The sequence below is a fragment of the Lontra canadensis genome, unplaced genomic scaffold, assembly GCF_010015895.1.
Source record: "Lontra canadensis isolate GAN:19392208 unplaced genomic scaffold, GSC_riverotter_1.0 scaffold33, whole genome shotgun sequence".
NCBI lineage: Eukaryota > Metazoa > Chordata > Mammalia > Carnivora > Mustelidae > Lontra > Lontra canadensis.
Window position 1 is genome coordinate 7809472 of NW_022631027.1, and position 25216 is coordinate 7834687.

General features: G+C 33.9%; 1 protein-coding gene across 4 annotated transcripts in view; it reads right to left on the minus strand.

Annotated features, from left to right (window-relative positions):
- ARHGAP29 (Rho GTPase activating protein 29) overlaps window positions 1-25216 on the minus strand; it is a 74353-nt gene that overhangs the window by 20097 nt on the left and 29040 nt on the right. For 3 of the 4 annotated variants that reach the window (XM_032867171.1, XM_032867169.1, XM_032867172.1), the window contains exons 4-12: window positions 16772-16868; window positions 16314-16386; window positions 13759-13807; window positions 13137-13274; window positions 12195-12259; window positions 11668-11778; window positions 11483-11563; window positions 11092-11280; window positions 10216-10353 (exon numbers count right to left, since the gene is read on the minus strand). In XM_032867171.1, coding sequence (XP_032723062.1) covers window positions 10216-10353; window positions 11092-11280; window positions 11483-11563; window positions 11668-11778; window positions 12195-12259; window positions 13137-13274; window positions 13759-13807; window positions 16314-16386; window positions 16772-16868 — 941 coding nt within the window. Of the gene's footprint in view, window positions 1-10215; window positions 10354-11091; window positions 11281-11482; window positions 11564-11667; window positions 11779-12194; window positions 12260-13136; window positions 13275-13758; window positions 13808-16313; window positions 16387-16771; window positions 16869-24668; window positions 25008-25216 lie in introns of those variants that run through there. The other variant, XM_032867173.1, reaches the window with a different exon arrangement.

The window sequence follows — 25216 nt, forward strand, 5'->3', positions numbered from 1 at the left end:
TAATTCTTCCCATTTTTCAAAGCCCATTGATTTGGTTAGGTCTTTAGTGACTGGCCTGGTCGTTTCTTCTTCCTCTCAGTAATATAATTACAATCTTTATCTCTGATCCTTCAATATTTCATAATTTAAGACAATTTTAGATATTCAGTAGTAATCCTCAATGTCCATGATATAACTTACAATTTTCCTAGGATATAAATGTGATATGTGTATCTTCCGGAAAATAGTGAGAGAACCTGAGTGCCTAGAATCTTTGTACCTCAAATAATTTTGCTTTTTCAACAATCACATATGAGATATGTCCTAGAGTGAAAAATAAAAAATTTTTAAAAACAATTTGAGATGCTGAATAAGTCACCAAAACCCCTAAGTTCTGCTTTTGATGGAGAAGAAAACATAAAGAGGGGCACCTGGATGGCTCGTCAGTTAAATGTCTGCCTTTGGCTCAGGTTATGACCTTAGGGTCCTAGAGCTGATTCCTGCATCGGGTTCTCTGCTCAGCAGGGAGTCTGCTTATCCCTCTCCTCTGCCCGCTGCTCCCCCTGCTTTTGCTCTCTCCCAGATAAATAAATAAATTTTAAAAATCTTATATAAAAGAAAGAAAATTTAAAGAAATCGGAGAAAGTCATTGTTCTTACCTAGAAAAGAATATCTATATTCAAGAAATGAAATGTTTGATTTGGTATCTGTTTGGATCTGCATGTGAATAAATACTAGACAGCACAACTAAACTTAATTAAATTGGCTCAAAGAACTTTAGCTAATATCAACTTTTATTCACAAATATATACACAGATCACCTCTATTAGCTGTCTCTATACATTACATGCTGTACAGATTTTCATAAGTTTGGGGATTTGTCCAAGTTTGAGAGACCTTAACCTCAAAAGTCTATATCATACACTGATAGGTACTACTCTCCAATTTTTCAGATGTGTTCATTCTCTCTTCCTAAATATATGTTAATCTCCTTGAAAGCAGGTATCTGTCTTACATTTATGTACACAGTGGGCATCAATAAATATATATATGTTACATACAAAATTAAGTAACCCCTTATTTATATCACATCAAATTAAAGGAAATCATAATTACTGGATCACCAAACAGCATCATTTTTAAGAGGTATGTAGGCAAGATTATACCTTGTAAGAGAGCTTAAAACCATGTTATATGAAAAAAAAATCAGATATGGGGGTGTGTAATTTGGAAAAAACATACAGGAAAAGGAGGTAATAATTGTCTTTAAACAGTTAAAGTGTTATTTTGTAGAAAAGGGATTATAGGAATATGGTATAACTTGAAAGGTCCACAAGAAACAGATTTCCTTTTAGCTCAATATAAAAATTATATTAATTTTGGAGTTGCCACACACAGGCAAATAATCATTTGGCAAGACAGCACGGTATTTAAGAGCACAGGTTCTGAAGTCATTCAATCAGGTTCTACCCTAGCTTTACAATTTACATGCTGGGTGACCTTGATCAGGTTATTTGTAACTTCTCTAAGCAAATCCTTCATAAAAAGCTAATGTGCAAATGAATCATGCGGGGGATTCTTGTTCAAAATGTGGATTCTGATTTCAAAAGTCTGAGTTGAAACCCAAGATTCTGCATTCCTCATAGGCTCCCAATGTAAAGATAATGTGTCGGGCCTAAGGACCATGTTTTGAGAAGACAGGTTTTCTAAACTTTAGTTTCTTTACCAATAAGATGGAGCTAAAAACAGCTGTATTTACCTAATGGGATTGTGTGAGAATGAAATGAGTTAATGTAGGCAAAGAACTTAATACACTGGCAAGTATATATCAATCTTAGCTCTCATGAACTATTGTCTGAGGTGAAAAGGGCTTGTCAAGTGTAAAGGTTGGCCTAAGTAATTCATAATGTAATTTTGAATCCTGGGATTTTTTATAATTCTTTTCAATCATTTTGCTAAAATTGGCTCTTTAAATTAATCACACATTAATCAGAATTCGGTAAACAAATGAGATACGATTTTAAATACTAAGGAACATTTTATGGAGACTTTCTGATTCAAATGGAATAAGCTTACCACCCCCCCTCTCCCCGGTTTCCCACCGAATTCTCAACTTTCTGAGAACTCTGGAAAATAAATGGCAGCAGGCAGATTGTGGAAAGAAACAACAAATTGAGGTATGAGCAATCCAGGGGTATGCTTCCTGTTATTTCTTTTGCTACTGTTTCCCAGGCAATACTGACCTCCTATTCAAAGACATGTGACTGAAAGAGTTTGGGTGGGGGGACTCTCTGGTTTCTTTTCTCTGTTTATTTTCTCTTGTCCTCCAGCCCCAAAGCAAGTCCCAGGCACTAAACTGTGGTGCTGTGGCACTGATGGCAGTAGCAGCCAAACAGACATCTATAACTTTGAGGGGAATTCTTCTCTAGGACCAGATAAACTGGATCTAAAGAGTGAGGGGTCTGAAATTCCTATTGTTTTATGTCTTTATCCTTTCCTTCCTTGGCCCTCAATAGCAGCAGAGTAGTTTAGCTAAGTTGCACAGCTAGAAGACTTGGAAGGGACTCCTTAGGAGCTGTAGAGTGAACATAACTCGATCAAATGCCTGCTAAAATTTAAAAAATATCAGCATTCAGTATAGGTTAGAAAGATGACCCTGAGTCATATAAAGTAATACAGAAAAGTCCAGAATACCATCCAAAATTACTTGCTACATGATGGACCAGGAAATCTCATCAACACACAAGAGAAAAAACAATAAATAGACACTAACCCTGAGATGACTCACCTTTTTGGATTATCGGATAAAGACTTTTAAAGCAGCTATATGACAGTCTAAATATGTAAGAGCAAATAATCTTAAAACATGGGAAGACTGAAGTCTAAGCACAGAAATGGAAGATATAAAAAAGAAACAGAAAAAATATCTCAAACAAAAAAATTTACTATTTTAACTGTATAGGAAAATAGAGATAACAAAGGAAAGACAGTGAACTTGAAGACAGATCAATAGATCAACAATCAAGAGAAAAGATTGGGGGGGGGAAGACACCTCCCTCACCAACCCGTAGAGAAAAAACAAAGGTCTAAAATTTGAGTCACTGGAGTCTTAGAGCAACAGGACAGAGTGCTATAAAAATTTTTTGAAGAAACAATAGCTGAAAACTTCCCAAATATTACAAGAGTCAAACCTGCAGATTTAAGCAGCTCAGGGAACCCCAAGCAATAAATTCAACAAAATTCACACCCAAGTAAACTATAATCAAAATGTTGAAAACCAAAGACAAAGAAAAAAAATCTTGCAAGCAAAAAACATAACAAAAAACCCACAACACATTCCACACCGAGGAAGCAAAAATTCAAATGACTATGGATTTCTCATTAGAAACACAGAGGCCAGAAGGACATTTTTAAAGTGTTGAAGAAAAGAACAAAATTCTTTATCAAATGAAAATGTCCTTCAGGAATAAAGACGAAATAAAGACATTCTCAGATGAAATACAGAATTCACCACAAGAAGACCTGCTGTAACTGAAATGCTAAAGGAATTCTTTAGAAAAGAGAGAAACGATATCAAAAGGAAAGAACCTTAGAAATGGAAGAGTAGAAACAGCAACAGTAAATATCTGGTAATTTAAAAAGATGACCTCTCTTTTCTAAGACATGTAACTTTTGAAAACAAAAATTTTAAATTGTCTGGTGAGGTTTTCAAGATATATAGATAGAACATACACATACCAATTACAACCCAAAACAAGTAAAAAGGACTTATATGGTGAGACTATGTGGTTTCTACATTCCACCTAAAGGGGTAAAATGTTAGTTCTACATAGGCCAGTGAAAAGTTTTTATAAATATAGCCCTAGTGCAACCATTAAAACAAACAAACAAAAAACCCTGTAAAAAGACATACAGTCAAAAGCCCAGGAAATTAAAATGTAGATAATAAAATGCAAATAAGCACGTCAGGTAAATTAAAATGTAACTCTAACACATAAATAAAAATCGATTAAATTAAATCTGTAATATAAATTATACATAATTCTAAAAAATTATCAAATTATCCAATATAAGACAGCAAAAGGGAAACAAATGAAGGAAAACACAAGGTACAAATAGAAAAAGAGAAAAGTAGGCCTAATTCTGAACATACATTTTCATTAAATATAAACTGTCTAAATATTTAACTTAAAAGATAGAGATTATCAAAACAGATTTTTAAAAAATCAATATGGAACTATATGCTATATAAGAAATTCACTTTAGGGGTGTGGGTGGTTCAGTGGGTTAAGCCTCTGCCTTTGGCTCAGGTCATGATCTCAGGGTCCTCTCTGCCTACTTGTGATCTCTGTCTGTCAAATATATAAAATCTTTAAAAAAATAAAAAAGGAAATTCACTTTAAATATGATGATAAAACTCAAAGTAGAAGAAAGAAAAAATATACCATAATAAAAATAATAGAAAGAAAACTGCAATAGCTATATCAGTACTAAATAAAGACTAAAAAGCAATAAAAATGGCCAGGATTAAAAAAGACATTTCATAAGGCTAAAAGGATCAGTTCACCAAGAATATGTAGCAATTATTAATTCACAAGCAAATGAGTTTCAAAATTCATAAAACAAAAACTGACAGAAGTAAAAATATACACTATGTTGAAGACTTCAGAACTCCTTTCTCTGAATAAACTGGTTACCAGAGGGGAAATGGGTAGAAGGTGGGTTAAATAGGTGAATGACTAAGGAATATACTTGTGATGAACAATGGGTGTTGTATGGAAATGTTTAATCACTATATTGTACGCCTGAAACTGATATTACACTGTATGTTAATTAACTGGAATTTATTTTTTTTAAAGATTTTATTTATATATTTGACAGAGATCACAAATAGGCAGAGAGGCACGCAGAGAGAGAGGAAGGGAAGCAGGCTCCCTGGCCAGCAGAGAGCCCGACGCGGGGCTCGATCCCAGGACCCTGGGATCATGACCTGAGCCGAAGGCAGAGGCTTTAACACACTGAGCCACCCAGGCGCCCCATAATTAACTGGGATTTAAATAAAAACTTAAAAGAACTCCTCATTTCACTGTAGTTGATGGAAGAAAAAAGTAAACCATCAAGGATATAGAAGAAATAAATAGCACCATAAACCAACAATAACCAATTGACATTTACAAAGTACCCCAGCCAACAAGAGCAGAACAGACATTTTTAAAAGTATATGCATGATATGTTCCATGATAGACCATATGCTGAATCACAAAACAAACCAAAACAAAAAGAAAATTGAAATTATATAAAATATTTCTCTCATCATAACAGAATTAAACTAGAAATCAGTATCAGGAATTTAACCAGAAAATTCTCAAATACTTGGAAATTGAACAATCAGTTTCTATACTATCCATAGGTCAAAATGAAGTCTCAAGGGAAATTAGGAAATATTTTATATTGTACAAAAATAGAAATATAAAATTCAAAATTTGCAATATAGATAAGCAGTGCTTAGAGAGAAATCTAAATGATTAAATATTTATATTAAAAAAGCAGGGAGGTCTCGGGGCACCTGGGTGGCTCAGTCGTTAAGCATCTGCCTTCAGCTCAAGTCGTGATCCCAGGGTCCTGAGATCAAGCCCCACATCACACTTCCTGATTAGCAAAAGAGTCCACTTCTCCCTCTCCTTCTGCCCCTGCTTATAGTCTCTTTCTCTCACTCACTCTCTCAAATAAATAAATAAGTAAAATCTTAGGAAAAAAAAAGAAAACAAAAAGCAGGGAGGTCTCAATGAACAATCTAAGCTTCCACCATTAAGAAACTAAAAAGAAAAGAAAAATAAACCCAAAGCAAACAGAAATAAATAAAAATTTAAAAATAACAATAGAGAAACCAATGAAAATTAAAAGCTAGTTCTTCAAAAAGGTCAGTAAAATTAATAAATCTCTATCTAGCCAGACTAAGCAGACAGAGAAAGAGAGAAGGTACAAATTACCAATATCACGAGTCAAAGAGAGGATATCAGTACAGCCTACTGAGTCACTGAAGGATAAAGAAAAACCATGAACAACTCTGTGCACATAAATTAAACAACTGGGATGAAGGCCCATGAAAGCCACTACCAAAATTCACTCAAAAAGAAATAATTAGCTCAAATAGGCTTATTCTCAAAAGAAATTCAATACATAGTAAAAATTCTTCCAAAAATGAAAACCCCAAGCCTAGATGCTTTCACCAGGGAATGCCATCAAACAACTGAAGAAATAACACCAATTTAACACAATCTCTTCCAGAATACTGACAGGAAAGAACACCTCCCCACTCATTTTATAAGGCCAGAATTACCCTGATATTAAACTTGATATAGTATAAGAAAAAAAATAACATACCAATGTCTTTTATTAACAGAGAATAAAAAGAAAAAAAATACTCAACAAAATATTAGCAAATCGAATCCAGCAATATATAAAGGAACAATGCATCAAAACCAAAAGCAGCTTATCCAGGAATGCAAGACCAGTTCGGCATTCAAACATCAATGCAATCCATCATATTAATAGACTACAAAAGAAAAACTGTATTATCACATCAATCAAATGATGGAAAAAAAATCACTTGATAAATTCAACATCTTTTTTAAAAAAAAGCAGACACAATTATAAATGTTTATAATAATGTAATTAGTAAAAATTGCATCTTAAACCCCATGAATTGTAGTTATATATTATTTGTTGTAAAGATGTTCCTCTATCATATTTAGGTACACATGACATAGTATATAGTATATAAAGGACTAAAGAATATATGTACATATATATTCAGTTATATACTGAAGCAGACAGTTTTGCTAGCTTGTGCTGCAATAACAACCCCAAAGTTCTCAGCAGTGGAAAAAAAAAAAAAATCCAACATCTTTATCATAAAACCATCAGCAAACTAGAAAAAGAGGAAATTCCTTATCTGAGAAAGGGCATCATCAAAAAACCTTTAGTTATCATCATATGTAATGGTGAAAGACTAAGTGCTTTGCTCTTAAAGTCCAGAATAGAACAAACATATCTTCTCTCACCCAATCCTATTCAATAATGAACTGGAAGCTCTAGCCAGGGCAGAAATAAAAAGAAATAAGAAGAATACAGATTGGAAAGGAAGAAATAAAACTGTCCCTATTTGTAGATAACATGACTTTCTATGTAGAAAACCCCAATGATTCTACAAAAAAAGTTCTAGAACTATTTAGTTTTAGCAAGTTTGCAAGATACAAGATTAACATACAAAAATCACTTGTATTCCTAAATACTAATAATGAACTGAAATCTGAAAAGAGATATGTGTGCACAGATACACACACATAAATTATATGTGGTATGTATTTATCTATTGATTTATCTGTATGTCACATTCACAATAGCTGCCCAAATAAATACATACATACAGAGGTTTAAATCTAACAAGTCATGTGAAAAACTTTTACGTTGAAAACTACAAAGTTGCTGATTAAAAAAATATCATGTATCTAGAAATCAGCTTGGAGAAATCAGAGGGAGAAACAAACCATGAGAGACTCTGGACTCAGAAACAAACTGAGGGTTTTGGAGGGTAGGGGGTTGGGCGAGCCTGGTGGTGGTATTATGGAGGGCACATATTGCACAGAACACTGGGTGTGGTGCATAAAAAATGAATTCTGGAACACTGAAAAGAAATAAAATGAAATGAAAAAAATATCATGTATCTAAAAAATTGGAGAGACATACAGTCTTCATGGATTGAACAACTTTCTCTATAGAGTTAAGATGCTACATATGTAGTCAATTCTTCCCATCTGATCTAAGATTTAACTCAATTTCAATGAGAATGTCTGCAGGATTTGTTTGTAGATACCACAAGTGATTCCAATGCTTTTATGGCCGAAGGATCTTAAATACTCAAAACAATTTTGGAAAAAAAAAGTTGAAGATTCACACTATCTGATTTTAAGACTTGCTATAAAACAGTAATCAACACAGTAGTAGAGTTTGGGCATGACAAGCACGTATACCCATGGAACAGAAGAGAAAATCTAGAAATTGACCAACAAAAATATGGTCAATTGATTTTTGACCAAGATGCAAAGACAAATCAATGGAGATGGCACAATGTTTTCAACAAACGGCACTGAAACAAGTGGACACCTGTGTTAATAATGTTTTTTATTTTTTGTATTTTATAATGTTTCGACATCTTAAAAAGTTTTCTGGGTGAGGAAAGTCTACTCCTCCCAGGGCTAACAAATTCTTAGCACAGGGGTGGGCAGTAGTGGGGTAGTGTCTTTCATATGCTACCCGAACAACCTCATTATCTAATTCTCACACACCAAGCTGTTACTGTCTCCTGCTCTAAATCATCCCAGGGCCAGGTACTAAGCAAAGAGAGACCATCAAACTAGCCAATCCTATACTGCTTTTCCTGCCCCACCTTGTTTTCCCCTTGGAAACCCTAATAAGGCTCTGTACTCAGCTTTCCCCTCACTCCTGTCTCTTCTTCACCAAACCTGGTACTTCTGTGGCCCTACATGGTACAGCACATGTATATACTTATATGGGAAATATAAGTAATCAATTCATCTTTCAGTAACATTGACCTCTCCATGTCAGCATTCAGTCACCTCCATAAATTAAAGTCTCACAGCCATAATTTTAACACAACATCTATATGCAAAAAATGAACCTCAATGTGTACTTCACACCTTATATAAAAAGTACATCAAAACAGATCATACATCAATGTCAAACTATAAAAATTTTAGGAGAAAACATAGAAGTCTTTGTGACTCTGAAACTCTCTTAGAAATAATGTGAAAAGCATGACACATAAAAGAAGAAATTGATAAGTTAGATTCCATCAAAATTATAACCTTTTATTTCCTGAAACAAACTGCTAAAAGAATAAAAAGTTTCAGACTGGAAGACAAAATGTGCAAGCTTAATAATAAGGGAACAACTCAATTTTTAAAAATGGCAAAATACAGACTGCAAATAAGTCCTTGAAAACATGCTCAATATCATTAGTCACTCCAGAAACACAAATTAAAACAACTACCACTACACACATATTAGAACAGTTAAAATTTAACAACAACCAACAAGTATTGTCAAGGATGCAGAACAATCAGAACTCTCATATATTACTGGTTAGAATGAAAATGTTATGGCCATTCTGGAAAACAATTTATCAATTTCTTATGAAGTTAAACAGACATTTACCATAACATCCAGTAATCTCACTCCTAGGAGCTTACCCTAGAAATATGAAAACTTATATTCACACAAAAACCTAGAGACAAATATTCATAGCAGTTGAATTATATTCACAATATGTGAATTATATTCACAATCACCCAAAATTGGAAACAACATAGATGCCTAACTGATGAATGGATAAACACTACGGTACATTCATATAATGGAATACTATTCAGCAATAGAAAGAAATGAACTTTTGATACAGGCATAACATTGAAGAATCTCAAAGAAATTATGCTGAGTATAAGAAGTCAGTCTCCAAGTCACACAGGATTCCATTTATAGGACACTCTGGAAAAGATCAAGCCATAAAGACAGAGAACATACCAACCCTTGCCAGGGGCTAGGGGTGGGGAGAGAGTCTGACTACAAAGGGGCAGCATGAGTAAACTTTTTTGGAGTGATGGAATTCTTCTGAATCCTGATTGTGATGGTGCTGGCTACACAAATTTATACGTGTTAAAACTTGTGAAATGTACATCAAAAAAAGGTATTTTATATATAAACTTTTTATACAAGTCATTTTAAAGAGGCAAATGAAAACCTTTGAGGGCAGAATGCTTTTTTTTTTTTTCCCAAATAAATTCTTAGGTTCAATTTTAATATTTAGTTTACTCAATTCTAAAGAATAGATCTCATAGTGCTGACAGAAGTTTCAACAATCAAATCCATTTTGTCAACCAAGCCAAGAAAGACAGTGGCTTAGAGGCAATTTCAAACTCTCAGACTTTAATTGGACAAATCACTGATCAACTGGGTGGGGGACCAGAAAAAATATGTAACTCAAACCATTTACCACTATTTAAAAGCGGAAAGTCAGTTTTCCAAACTCTAAATGTTTCATTAATTTTAGAAACTAAATCCCCGAAGAATCCTGACTCATCAAGCACCCTTTTCCCTTCTGCAGTTGTTTAGACCCTTTTTGCCCCTGGCCTTCCAAATACTGAACAAAATACTTACAGCTTTAAGGGTAAGATCACACTGAAAAACAAGTTTCTGGAGTTGTGTTAAAATTTCTCTTTTGGTATTTTCCAGATCATTTCGTCTCTCTTCAACATTTGTCACACAAACTTTGTAGAGTTCATTTGCTTCTTCTACCTTCAAGAATATCACAGAAAAAAAAAAAAAACACTGATCACTAGACTTTATATTTTAAAACAAATACTTCTTATAATAAAACTCAATGGAAATAATTGAAAAGACCTTTTGCATAAAAATTAACTAGTCTGTTTTAAATAGAATATTTCTAAAGATAACAATCTGTTCTGGTCAGCGACTCAAAGGCATAGTCAAGTAGGATTTACAATTAGTATACTGTCCACAAAATGAATGCCTAATTCAATTTAACAGCCTTTTCTATTTATCATTTTCTATATAATCTTACAGGTTTCATCAAATTATATTTCATAAGCAATATAAAGCTCCAGCCTAGCTTTGCTATCAGGTACTAGAACTAGCACACACATACATTCAGTTGCCTAAAAAGTGAACTTCCTGAACAATGAAGTAAAAAATATTAAACTACTGCCTTCTCTAAGATATTTTTTCAGAAACAAAATCAAGTATTTGAAAGAAAAGCAAAAATCTCTTAGCATACTGGTTCTCAAAGTGTGGATACCGATCACCAACAGCAGCAGCACCACCTGGAAACCTGTTAGAAGCACAGGCTGTTTGGGGCCAGCCCTGGAGCTACTGAATCTGATATCCTGGATGTGTGGCCCAGTAACCTGTCTTAACAAGCCGTCCAGGCAATCCTGATGCATACTAACACTTGAGAACGAAAGCCTTCGCAGATTATTGCTAATTCAACTTGCAAATAACAACAAAGATGATTACTTTTTGAAGAGCCTCCTCTTCCAACCTTCGCTTTTTTTCTAGTTGCTTGTTGAGATTTTTTACCGATCCACCACTCGAGCACAGATGCTCCTCTTCTGCACGAAACATGGAAGATTTTGCCTTTTCATACTCATCTTGACGTTGCATACATAACAATTTTGCCTTTTTAAGAGCAGTCTCTGTTTCCAGCTATATAGGGGGGAAAAGTATTAAATACAGAATAAAAAACAAACCCTAATGTATAAGTTTCATTAGCATATTTCAACAAAATAGTTAAAATAGCATTTTAGAAAAACTACAAAGGAATGCATCTCCAGGGTAGATGCTTACATACTAGAGATGATTTCAGATGTTCACAAGTAGGTAAATGAAACTCCATAATAATACTCACCATCTTATTTTGTTCCTGTTTCCAAAGTTCTTTTATTTCTTTCCTTTGTTTTTCCATTTCATTTTTCCTCCCAAGTAGAGGCTGTCAAGGGTATTTTAAAACAAGAAAGAAAAAAAAAAGCTGTTTTCTAAAGCTATGCTGTTATTTAAAAAAAAAAAAATTGTATTATACATAGAAATTTTTACCTGCACAAATTTGTTGGCTTGGAGAGCTGCAATTGTTTGTTGTAAAAGGCGACTGTTCTTTATATCATTAAGAAGGGCGCTGGTAAACAGACTCTGCAGTGGCATAAACTCCTAGAATTTAAAATTGAAAAATAAATTATCCAATGGAAACAGTACTAGACTACTAGACACACCCCAACTATTCTCTTCAGAGGGAGAAATTTTAAGTTTAGGCATTTTCTGCAGACAGATGACTAGTCATAAACATGACTATACGAGAAAGATACTGAAGAATATTAATTATAAAACTAGGAAGGCAAAACTAGTGGCTAACAAAACAATCAACATTTGTATAAAATTGTGAATACTCCAATTTTTTTCATAATGGGTCTCCACGTTAAGTTTAAAAGGCTTTTATTTCGCTCAGCATGAGCATCTCACTTCTTCCCTGTATTTAGTACACACGTCTCTGACTTCATAAGGTGCTACCATGAGCTCATTCAGCTAACCTGCTGGTCCAATACCCTAGGTGGTCACTGAACACTCACCTGCATTCCAATATTACTTCTAGTTGCCTCTGCCAACTTGACAACGTTTCTAGTGGACTCCAATTCTGAAAAGGTCAAAGAAAGCATCAGAAGGTAAATTAACTTCTTTTTTCCCTCCATACTCTAAAATTATTTATGATTCCAAGTTAAAGAGTGAACACACACACTAGCTTACATTATATGATACCATGATTCTCATTCAAAGTGCTCATCAAAACCAACTAGGAAACTTGCAAAATACAATGACTTCACTTCTCTTGGAGATGGGACCTAGGCCTGTGTATTGCCCTTTTATAAGGTTAGTCAGGTGCTTCTGAAGGGCATCTCTACTTATAGCAAATAATTTTGGTAGAAAGAACACAGGATTTGGGCAAATCCCATATTCTTCCAGTTAGTGCCATATAATCCTACACAAATCTGCTATTGGACCTTAGGCAAATCACCTGTCTTGTTTGTCTGAGCTGTAAAATGGGAATAGTTCTTTTCTTGCCTTCTTTCCAGGGTTTTGGTAAGGATTAAATGAGGTATAGGGTATGAAAGTATTTTGTCAACTGTAAAACACTGGGAAAATACTAGCTATTAAAATGTTTCCATGGCCGGTGCTCATACAGCTATTGTTGCTTTTATTTCTTTTAACCATACTATCTGATTGCATTTCTTTTTGCCCATTGGAATATGACTTTCTTAAAGGCAAAGACAGTATACTATTTGTCTTTGTGTCCCCAGATCAAGTGGTTGGCCCGCAGTAATGTTCAATAAGTACATTTATTGTAAGTAGAGTCTTTCCTATTTTAAGAAGAGAAAATGGACAATGATTTTATTCACTATAATGAAGCAGCTACTAATTTGGAATCATATTAGTCATCGCCTATACAAAATGAATTGCAAACAATTTAGTTCTTACACTCCAAAGTTAATCAGATGCCCCAAAGGGCAACTCACCCAAGTTAAGCTTCTTTTCAACCCATGAAACTATGTTCTTGGTATATTTTGACCATGTTTTGGCATAAGACAAAGCCAATTCTACAGAATCAGTGTTCTTTAATAGCACGCTGTCTAGTTCTATAGGAGAAAAATTTCCTGAAAATAAAAACATCAAGTACATATCAAATATTAGCACATAACTCTAAACAAAGCAGTATTCAAATCCCAAGATGTTCTTCAATGAAAACTGTTTAAAAAAAAAAAACAAGTGACAAATTTAGAATCAAAGGTCACAGTTTAAACTTAAAATGGTTTCAAATTATATTTTTTATCCTAATATATATTTCTATTATTCATCAAGTTATAAACCCTATGTAATTCTTGATCCATCTCTATATTACCTATCTACTATCTATTCTGGCAGATCTTTTTTCTGAAGTTTTTATGCAAAATTTTACACAACATTTTGTGTTAAAAATGAATACTTCAGGTTACTGAGCAAGAAGAGATTAAATAATCCAAAACATGTATTGAAAGTAACTGCAGGAAGTTGGGGATTGGTTAAAAAAAAGAGAGAGAGAAGAAAGAAAGGAAGGAACTGCAAAAATTTGACTAAGATTCTAAGTACCTCAAGCATTACCTTTTTCATTGGATGAGTCCACTGATTCCACAGAAACATTTTCAAAAGACTTACAACATGGAAGAAAACAAATTTAAGATTAGAGCAGAAGATAACAGATCTTTGCTTCAGAAATTTTTCACTCTAATTTGTTACTGTGACATAATTCCTGTTAAAGAATTTCAAGTATTTAGAACTCAAAGGGCCTAAGTAATCTATTTAAATGCCACATCTTGTAAGAATTACATACCTTTTTACAATTGCAGTTCTCAAGATTCAAGAATAAATGACCTCATTGTTTACTAACAGCATTAGTTAACATTAATAAATACATTCAAAACTTTAAATTCTACAGATTTCAAAAATATTAGTCAGGAAGTTATAGAAACAATCTAAATAGATTTTCACTTAAACTGAAGACAAAGACCTGTTTCTTCCAGCCATCTTTTACCATTTTATCATTTGATAAGCATTTCTCTGAAAGTCTAGTGGACAACTTAGTGCAGAACTTTCTATGATGATGGAAATGTTCTGTATCTGCACTGTCCAGCTATCTGAGCATATGAAAAGTGGCTGATGTAATGATGATTATAAAATGAGAAGTATATTCTCAACATTTATTTATTTAATTAATTTATTTGAAAGAGAGAGAGAGAGAGACAGTGAGACAGGGAACACAAGCAGGCAGAGAGGGAGAGGGAGATGCAGGCTTCCCGCTGAGCAGGGAGCCCGATGTGGGGCTTGATCCGAGGACCCTGGGATCTTGACCTGAGTTGAAGGCAGACGCTTAAGTACTGAATCACCCAGCCACCCCAATTTTATTTATTTTAATTAACTTAAATTTAAAGAGCTACATGTGGTAAGTGACTACCTTATTAAGTTAAACATATCTGCCAAAATTGTGAGATCTGTTTGGCTGGGCAACACAGACTACACAGGGACTCAATGCAAAAGGAATCAGAGACCTGGGTCTAATGTCCAGCTCTATCACTTAGTAGCTATATGACACTGGACTATATATTTAGGCTTACTTAACTCTGGTTTGCCCTTCTGTAAAATGGGGATATGAACACTACTTTCATAAGGCTACTTTAAGGCTTAAGATGATATAGGTTTAGCACAGGGCATGGTATATAAGAAACACTATTAAATAAATGGCAATTATTATTTAAAGTATTTTTCAAACTCTTCAAACCAAAGGAGCATTATTTATCATGGACTTTTAAAGCTTAATCTCTTAGGTTAATTAAAAATCATAAAAAGGTAAATAAGGTGCAAAAGAAAAGAAAGGAAAAGTATTTTCCTATTAGGAATTAGTGTAGTATGTGCACACAATAGAGCCAACAGGAACAGGAAATAAGATTCACACCTAAAATTTTAGTTCTTCAGAGCCTTGTCACACAGATAAAATGTTATTCCATCTTCTGAATTAGTAGTATGTTTGAAAAGAAAAAATTGAAGAAAAATGATAAATAGCAAAATATTTAAGGATCTTAAAATTCTTCATGAAGATTTATACACTATCCTTGATTTGTCAATGGATAACTTCAGAAATAATCAATTGTTTTCTCAATATTATAGTACATATAACAAATGCTTCAACTAATCATTCATATTTTATATCATTTTAAGAAAGACCTGCAGTTTTTACATTATTTTGATATAACAGAAATAACTGGCACATTTTCAAATATTTGTCAAACTCCTTTTGGATTTGGAACATCCTTGAAAAGAAACTATTAGTGCATGTCCCTACTGCAGTTTTTAAAAATAGCTTGCATTTAGTGAAAAAATTTCAGTCAAATCAAAATATTACTACTATAATCCTTAAAGCAATATTCTACAAACATTCTTCATGTTCTATTATTTCAAAACAATTTTTCTTTAAATTGGAAGTCGGAGGGCACCTGGGTGGCTCAGACGGTTAAGTGACTGCCTTTGGCTCAGGTCATGATCCCAGGGAGCTCCTCTTCAGGCTCCCTGCTTAGCGGGGGGGAGTCTGCTTCTCCTTTTCCCTCTACCTGTCCCCCACCCTCTGCCACTCATGCTCTCTCTCTTGCTCTTTTTCTCTCAAATAATTAAACAAAATCTTTAAAAAAAAAATAAACTGGGAATTGGAACTACAATCCTCTGACATACTGCTCTTAGGGAGAATTAAGACCTACAGCCTCTTAATAAATATGTCACGGTAACAAACTATAGGATGTGTGAAAGGATTAACACCCTCTTTACTTCTTGTGTTATTTTTCTAAGTTTCCACCAGTCTTTGAGAACTGTGACAATGTCAGGGGAGAAAAATGGTTAAGAATTACTTGCTAAAATTTTGGATCCTATGACATATAGATTCCTTACAGAGGACACCATAAAACTACCAGATATATTCTTTTAAAATGATAGCTTCATTTAAAAAGTATAATTAAATTTTTGCTCCAGAAACTGACCATAAATTATGATATTAAAATGAACTGATCTGTTTTTCTTGCTCAACTCAAAAATTATCAAAGACTAATGTTGAAATTATTGAAATATTAAGTTAAAAATATTAAAGTCTCTGCTTTCACACAAACTTGGCCTACCTTACTTTCTCGAGAAACAGGCAGTCGCAATAATGAATCATTGCCTACATCTCCCATAAGGAAGTTTGTCAAGCTATCCAGGGAAGTTAAAAAAAAAAAAAGAAAAGAAAAGAAATAGAAATAATAAGACAAGTCATTTTATTGCTCGGTTACAGGCTTCACATTCAACATGTCATCCAGAATACTTTTTTTTTTTTTTAAGCAAGAACCTTAGAAATAAACTCTAGGAATCTATTCACATAAACCACATAGTCACTTGCAAATGGATGTTGCTTCCGAACAACTGTACAGACACTGTCAAATACAGTAACAAAACAACAATGAAATAATGAACATATTCTTTCCATTGTTGTGATAATATTTTGTATTTTAATACTTTACTTTCCATGTATCTACTGAATTATGTAACCTATCTTGAGAAACCCAGGCCCAAATTTAAATGACAGTCCTCTACTTACATATTCCCAAAGGTAAAGGCCAAGGTCTCAATGGAAGAAAACACTTCTCTGAAGAGATCGTTTTTGTTTTCTTCATTAACTTCTGTGAAGTTCACAGCTACAGGGAAAAATTGGTTACAATAAATGAGGAAGAAAATAATTTAAACTAGATTTATACAAAGTCATTTTATCTCTTAAAATTCACTGTTACTTCTAGAAGCATTAGAAGATTAGGAAACTGAAAAGCCTAACACACAAAACAAATACGATGTTCAAGTTCTTCATTAAAGAAATCATACAAAAGAATTGGCCTGCATACAAGTGGCTGGCATTCCAAACTTACTACTCTGTGCATTACATAATTTGACATATCTAAAAAGTGATGCAACATGAAATCAATCCGTCTCAGAGTCACAGAGTCCATGTTACATCAGACCTCTCATTAAGAGCACTCAGTGCTATTTTCTCTTGCTTATTGCTTTATGGCATTTGTAAAAATAGTTAAATGCACTATGGCCTACTTTGGTCAAATATATTTTTCACTATGAATTAACAATAATTGAAGTCATATACATTTGACATAGCATAAATCCTATATACAATACATATCACATAAACACCCAATGCTTTAGAAAATTTAAGCTCAAAAAAAAAAAAAAAAGAGAAGAAAATTTAAGCTCCTATTTATAGTCTTATTTCTTACAGGCTCTTGGGCTCTGAGATCCATTTTAATTGATATATTGCTTCTCTTGTTTGCCATAGGGATGTCTAACATTTTGCTGAAGCAAACTATGAAATATAACTGAAAAAGTTTTATTTTAATTTCTTCTCTATGCACCTTTGTTAAAAGCCCAGATACAATTTACCAAGAAAAAATCTGAAGGTGGAATTGGCAATTTTTTTCAAAGTAACCCCTTCTACTCAGGGTGAATTTAAGGAGCAACTGGCTCCCTGTATCCCATCCTCCATAGGATCCTTGCCAATAAAGGAAAGGTAGAGAGACCAAGGGAAGAGGAAGCCATCCTTTACTTTAAAATAAGCTGTTCTGAAGTTTAGCTGCACAGCAGAATTACCTGGGGAGTCTTAAAAACAAAAATCTGGGTCTTACCACCAAAAATTCAGATTTCACAAGTCTGGTGGAGCATAGGTATTTGTTCAAAAGCTCTCCCAGGTGGGGAACCTGGGTGGCTCAGAGGGTTAAGCCTCTGCCTTTGGCTCAGGTCACGGTCTCAGGGTCCTGGGATCAAGCCCCACATCGGGCTCTCTGCTTAGCAGGGAGCCTGCTTCCCCCCTCTCTCTGTCTGCCTCTCTGCCTACTTGTGATCTCTGTCAAATAAATAAATAAAATCTTAAAAAAAAAAAAAAAACCTCTCCCAGGTGATTCTAGTGTACAAGTAGGGTTGAAAATGCTTGCTGGAAAGCAAGAACTCCTAAGCCAGGATGAAGGAAGCCTCAAGCCTCTAAGTCTCATGAAATTACAATCAAGCTTTTACATCGATAAGCATTTGTAGGTATGAGGGGCTAAGAGCCACATCTTTCATTAGATTCTTCTAAATATCACTGATACAAACAAAAAGAAAGACTTTAAGAACCACCATAAGTAATTTTAAAAGCTAGTTTTGGACTTCTGCTCTGGCCACAATGGAAATACAGGTTTACACTTCTGCCTGAGACAACCAAAAGAAACTCAAACAAAATACAGGAAACAAACATTTTCAAGACATTGGCTATAAGGCAACTAAAGATAAGAACCTTGACAGATAAACGAATACCGGAAGCTCACAAGAGCCCCAGTTTCGTGCCCAAAACCACACAGAGTAGATTCCCCGGTAAAAGAAACCATTATGGATAAAAGTCAATTTGTAATAATGAAGGAGTCAATTTATCAAGAGGACATAACAAATCTATACATTTATGCACCTAATAAACAACTTTAAAATCCACGAAGCAAAACCTAATAGAACCACAATGAGAAACAGACAAATTTACAGCTATGGCCAGAGATTTCAATAGCCCTCTCTCAATAATTGCCAGAACATATATATGGATAATCAGTAAGGATACGGAAGACTTCAACAATACTATCAGCCTCCTCTGCCAGATACATTTGTAGAACACTCCATCTATTAACAACAGAATGCCTGTCTTTTCAAGTACACACTGAATATTTGCCAAGATAGACCATTTCATAAAACAAGTCAAAATGAATTTAAAAGAATTCAAATCAGGCAAAAGATGTTCTGTGAGTAAATGGAAGTAAATTAGAAATAACGGGAAAATCTCTAGAAAATCCCCAGATACCAAGAAACTAACACACTTCTAAATAACCCATGGGTCAAAGAAGAAAAAAGGGAAATTAGAAAGTATTTTGAACACAATGAAAAAAAAAATACCACCTATCAAAATTGGTGAAAAGGGGCCACAGGAAGGTACAGAAAGGAAGGAGTACTAAGGGGCACCCATTACCTGGATTGGGACAGTTTCACAAGGGTTTTTATGTCAAAATTGATAAAATGGGATCCTTTAAATATATGTACTTTATTGAATATCAATTATACCTCAACAAAGCTGTTTTAAAAACCTCACTGGAAAGTCACCTTTAAATAGTAATTTATAATGTCTATTTACAATAACTTATAACCAGCAAAAATGTAAAGCCTACTTATATTTCCTAACCTTAACCTGTTAGACTTTAAAGAAAAAAAAAACACCTTATAATACGACAGCAAATTCTACAATTCTTCTTCTTCTTTCTTACCTGTATCTTCTGTAGCACTAAACATGACTGGGAGATTTAAAAAGCAGTAATTGTGAATCCCCAAAAGACAATTATCTGACCCATCTTCCTTTATCCTTACTTGAATGACGACCATCAAATGAAAATTACTATTATTGCCCTTGCCTCCAATTCAAAATAGCCCTATATTCCTAATATCTTTTCTCTTTTTTGCTTCTGCTCAGTGTTTCAAAGAAAAGTCTTTGGCTCCTTTCCAGTAATAAATCTTTCCACTCTCTCCTGCATTCTCCAAATCCTGTGCCACCTCCCTCTATAGCTTTTTATTATCTCCCACTCAATTGACACTTTTTCTCACACTACTAACATACTCAAATCTTTCCTCTGTAAAAAAAACTTTCGTTTTACCATATTTTCCTCTTAAAGCTACCATCCAATTTAACTTTTCCTTTTTTTTTTTTTTTAACTGCCAAACCTCTGTAAATAGGTTATGACTAAATTCACAAGGATTTGGCTTTTCATCCAGTCTAATGGTTATCAGAGATTGAAAAACTTTGTGTAAAGGGCTAGAAAGCAAATATTTTAGACTTTTCAAGACACGTGGTATGCTGCAACTATTCCTAAAGGAGCCATACATAAATGAGATATGGTAATACATAAATGAGTAAGAGTGGCTATGCTCTGATAAAGCTTTATTTACAAAACAGGCAGCAGGCCAGATTTGAGCCACCAGAAATAGTCTGCTCAGCCTGATTAAGAGGATGGGTTCTGAAGCCAGTCTGTCTAGGTTAAATCTTAAACCCTGTCCCCTACTAGGGACTTAACACAACTGCTCTGTGCCTCAGTCTCCTCATTTATAAAGTGCGGAAAACAACATGTATTTTGAGAACAGTTATAAAAATTGAATTAACTTAAAACAGAGCCTGTTACAAAGAAAATGCTCAATAAATGTTAGTTATTATTTTCACTCAACACCACTTAACAACACTGCCAACAAAAACATATTAGTCAAACTTGGGAGACCTTTTTTCTTCTTCTGAGTTTTCATCCTACTTGTCCACTCTACAACTCTCAACAGCTCCACCACTTAATACATATGCAAACTTGGACAAACCTCTCTATGTCCCAAGCTTCCTTATCTGCAAAATAAGGTTGAGAAATAACAGTATTGACCTGAAAAATTTGCTGTGAGGAATAATGGGATAACCCATGCAGAGTTTAATGGTGTCTGGCATATAATGTCTGCTATTATTATTGCAAATATTAACCACTTTCTTCCATCTCGAAGTATTCTACACTCTTAGAAGCAATGTGTTTTAGTAACTAGAAGAAGTGGGGCTTCAGAGTTTTGGACCGGAGTTCGTATATAACCTCTACCACTCCCGGTGTTATTCTGAATACATCACCTCACTGCAATTTCTTCATCTGTAAAAAAGCATATCATTGAAAGAAATGACTGAGAAAACAAATGTAAACCACCTAGAGTACAGTGCTTGGTAGTTAGTAACATGAGTGCTGTCATGTTCTGTGTATCTGTCTATAGATAATCTTACTTTATATAGTCGTCCCCACCCAGCCTGCAGTTCTCTTTGGCTTTCTTCTTTATACATTATCTCCACAGAACTGTATCCACTTTATCAGACCTCTGAAGGAAATGAATCCTTAAACTACCTCTCTAGTTCTCACCTCTGAGCTCCAGATCCACATTTCCATTGGTCTGTTTGATATATTCTTTCTCCTACTTTCAAGGCTTCACCCACCAGCATTACAACCTCAACATGTCCTACCTGAACCCTATCCTCCCTCCCATTCTGCCCTTCAAGCCTACTCTTTTCTCTACATTCCTTAGCGTATACCTTTGCTTTCAAAATACCTCTAAAATAGTTCTTCCTTACCATTCCCACTGCCATTCAGTTCAAAAGGCCACATTTTACCTGTAGTCTGGATTATTTAACAATCTGCTAATTGGTGTCACTGTGTCCACTTCCTTCTCCCTATTAGCTATTCTTCAAAATGACATCAAAATTTTGCTCAAGGTTTAAATAACTGTCTCCCTTGAGCTCCAAATTAAGTCACAACAATAAGTACTAAGACACATTAAGTATCTCTTTAAGAAATCACATGAATAGCTTTCAAACACACCATCTATTAGTGACTTTCAAACTTTTTTGACCGCAATCTTCAGTAAGAAATACATATTATATCATGACCAAGTATTCCAAACACATACAATAGTTATTAGTTATATATAACACCTCTGAAGTTTCAAAACATCCTTAAGTCTTATACAATGAGTGTTGCATTCTGATTTTTCTTTTCTATTCTCTTTTGTATTTTAAAAATGCTGGTTACAATCCACTAACTTGATGTCATACATCAGGGCCTAAAGTTTGCAAACCAATGAATTAAAAGATAAAATGTAGGCAAATTTTCATCATATGCATAGGGGGAAAGACCAAAAAGCAGTATGGCTTACAAAATGAAAACTTTGTGAGGTTGCTTCTGAGAAACACCAAAGACAACCTGAAGAAATGAAATGCATACTATAGTCTCGGAAATGTTAAATATGTAACTTCTCCTTAATTTACAAATTGTAAGTTTATAAAGTCATAAATTTTACTCATCATCCTCAAAATACCAATAGATTTTTTTTAATAGATTTTTTTTTGGAATTAGATAAGCCAATTCAAAAGTCCTGATGGAAAAATAAAATCCTGAAAAAAAAGAGTAACAGGAAGAGGAGTTACCCCATCAGATACTAAAACATACTATACAACTATAATAGAGTGTGGTATTGGCACATGACTAAACAAATCAATGGGGCATAAAGTAAGTCCCAAAATGATATAAATATATATGACAGTTTAGTGTATTTATGACAAAAATGGCATCTCAGATCAGTGGGGAAAAGAATTATTTGATAAATAAGCTAGACATGTAGACAACCTAGAATGTATCAAGGACTTAAATTTAATAAGTGACACCAGGAAAACATTAAATGAAAACACACTGGAGAATGCTATTATAATCTCAGAGTGGGGAAATCCTTCCTAATACCTAAAACCCAAGGACCATAAAAAGGACAGATACATTTAAATGCAAAAATAAAATACCATAAGCAAATCAAAAGCTAAAGAAAATATGCAATTTATATCAAAGATTAAGGGTTAATTTCACTTACACAAAGTTTCTATAAATCAGTACTAGAAAAAAAGACCAACCACACACACACAAAAAAAGGGTAAAGAGGCAACTCACATAAAAGGATGTACAAATGGCTCTAAAACATGAAAACATACTCAACTGCACTCAAAATGAGGGAAATGCAAATCAATCCACACTGAGATGCCAATTTTTACTATTAGAATGGGTAGCAAAGAGATGTTAGTGAGATGCCAATTTTTACTATTAGACTTGGTAACCAGCTCTGTTGGCAAAGGTGTAATAAATCAGCCTTCTCAGCACTGCTATCAGAATGGTAGAGTTCCCACAGAGGTTATTTAGCAATATAAAGAAAATAAATACAAATGAACATGGCTATTCATTGAAGCATTATTTGTAACAGAAAAAAAAATGGAAACAATCCAAATATCCATTAGTGATTAGTGATTGGTTAAATAAATTATAGCACATGAGCATAACAGATTACCATGCACCTTTGGAAAAAAAAACAGAATAAATCCCAACAAAAGAATTAGGCAACCCTTTATGTATAGAACATAACTCAGAACAATGAGCAAGGAGCAGAATGCTACCATTTGTGTAAAAAGGAGAGTAAAAAAAAGAACTTGTTTACATAAAATAATGTCTCTAGAAAGATACACAAAAATCCAGTAGTAGTTGCTGCTTATCTAGGTAAAGGAAAGGGTAGCTAAGCATCTGAGGTAGAAAAGACACTTCACTGCTGAATACTCTTTTATGCCATTTGCATTATGAATCATTTCAATGTACTGCCTATTAAAAATTTAAGTTTTCAAAACAGAAAGAAGACACAAAGCTCCTACAATTTCAGACACATAATTAAAGCTCATTTTTCTCTTTTGTTTCTCAGTTTTTAAATATAGTGCAAAATGCAGAACACGAGAAACCTAAATGAACGGTCGTATTAAATTAAATTACAAATAAGATTGACCAAAACAAATGTAAATAGTGAAAACACAAATACTTAAGTACATAATAAATTACTGAGTGAAGATGTCTTTTATCTACTTCTAAAATAAGCTGTATCTCTCCTACCATATTGCAAATATTTTGTCAGACTTAACTTCCTGCCTGGAAACAGGAGGAGACACAGGAAATACAAATCACTACCAGAATGAATGAGTAAAAGCTTTTTCTTTTAAAGTTTTTAATTTAATTTAAAGCTTTAAATTTTTCTTTTAAAGTTATCAAAAAGGTAAATTCCATACTTAAAAAATAAGAGTCAGAAATTCCAATTTTATTCCAATACATTTATGATGCACAGGAAGTGGACAGACTTTATGCATCCTGCAGTAGCACAAACAAAATTATACCTCCCTGATTCTAAAGTGATTCTGTATATCTTTTTTTTTTTTAATGTCTTAGTATACGTGCCAATTGCATCGACAGTTAAGATGTCCTCCTCAGCAAGTCATGTCATCTTTGTTTTTTAAATGCAATCAGGGATTTAAGAAAAAATGATCTCCCCATTCCAGACAGCTTTCTGATCCCAAGTTATAACAGCTTTTTTTGAGTTTTCCCCATTTAAAATAGAAATAAAAATGCACTTTAATAGGTTTTTTGAAAATATTAAAATAGACAGCAAATGCAAAACATCTAGACTGACAAAGAACAGAGATTCAAAAATGGTTTCTGCCTCCCCCTAGTCTTTCCAGGGTTTGAAAATAATCATTAAAATAAAAAATTAAGTAAGCTCTAATTTGACCTCGATTTTTCAGGTCACTGGGTATTTTTCACTTTTAAACTCCCTTCACTTAGATGATCTCAATAATAAGAGCAAGGAGGAAAGGTTTTATTTAAAAACATAAAATTACACCAAGGAAAAAACGATTTTTAAAATTTTCTGGTCTCATGCAGTCTTAGTAAAACAGAGTAAGCAAAGTAATCTTGTAAATTTCACCCAACACAAAAGTAAAATGGTAACAATAATCCCAAAGGTAAAGACAGTCCTAGTGGGAGATAATATTCAAAAGATAGCTTTACCTCAAAGGAAAAAAGATCTCCAAGGCAGCTGAGAAGCCACTTTCTTCAAGTCTGTTTCTGGAATGTGGACACCAACTATACACAGGCATACTCCTTCCCCAGGACATCCTGACTGCACACAATAGCTACTGACAACAATTGAATGAACTGTGGTCGCTATTTCCAAGCATGGAAATTTTACTATCTATAGACGCAAATTTCCCTATCTAAGTTAAACGGCACTTATAAACAGTCTATTTAAAAACAAATTTGGTTACTAAGCACATTTTTAAAAGTCACAACAAACTATTCATTTTTCCCATGTAAAGTCATCTACATGTTTTTTAATGCTTGAAATACAGAAAAAGAAACAAGGAAAAAGAACCACTCCAGCAAAATAAATCTATGTCAAAAAGCAGAGGAAGTGGTTCTCAGGTATAGGGAACATATTTTATTGACGAAGTTTTTATTTTCTTCTCCTGCCTCATCCCTTGACACTTACTTGCTCTTGGCCTTCTCTAGATAGGAGTATGTGTTCCCCAACTGCATTAAGTTCTTCACATTCAGAT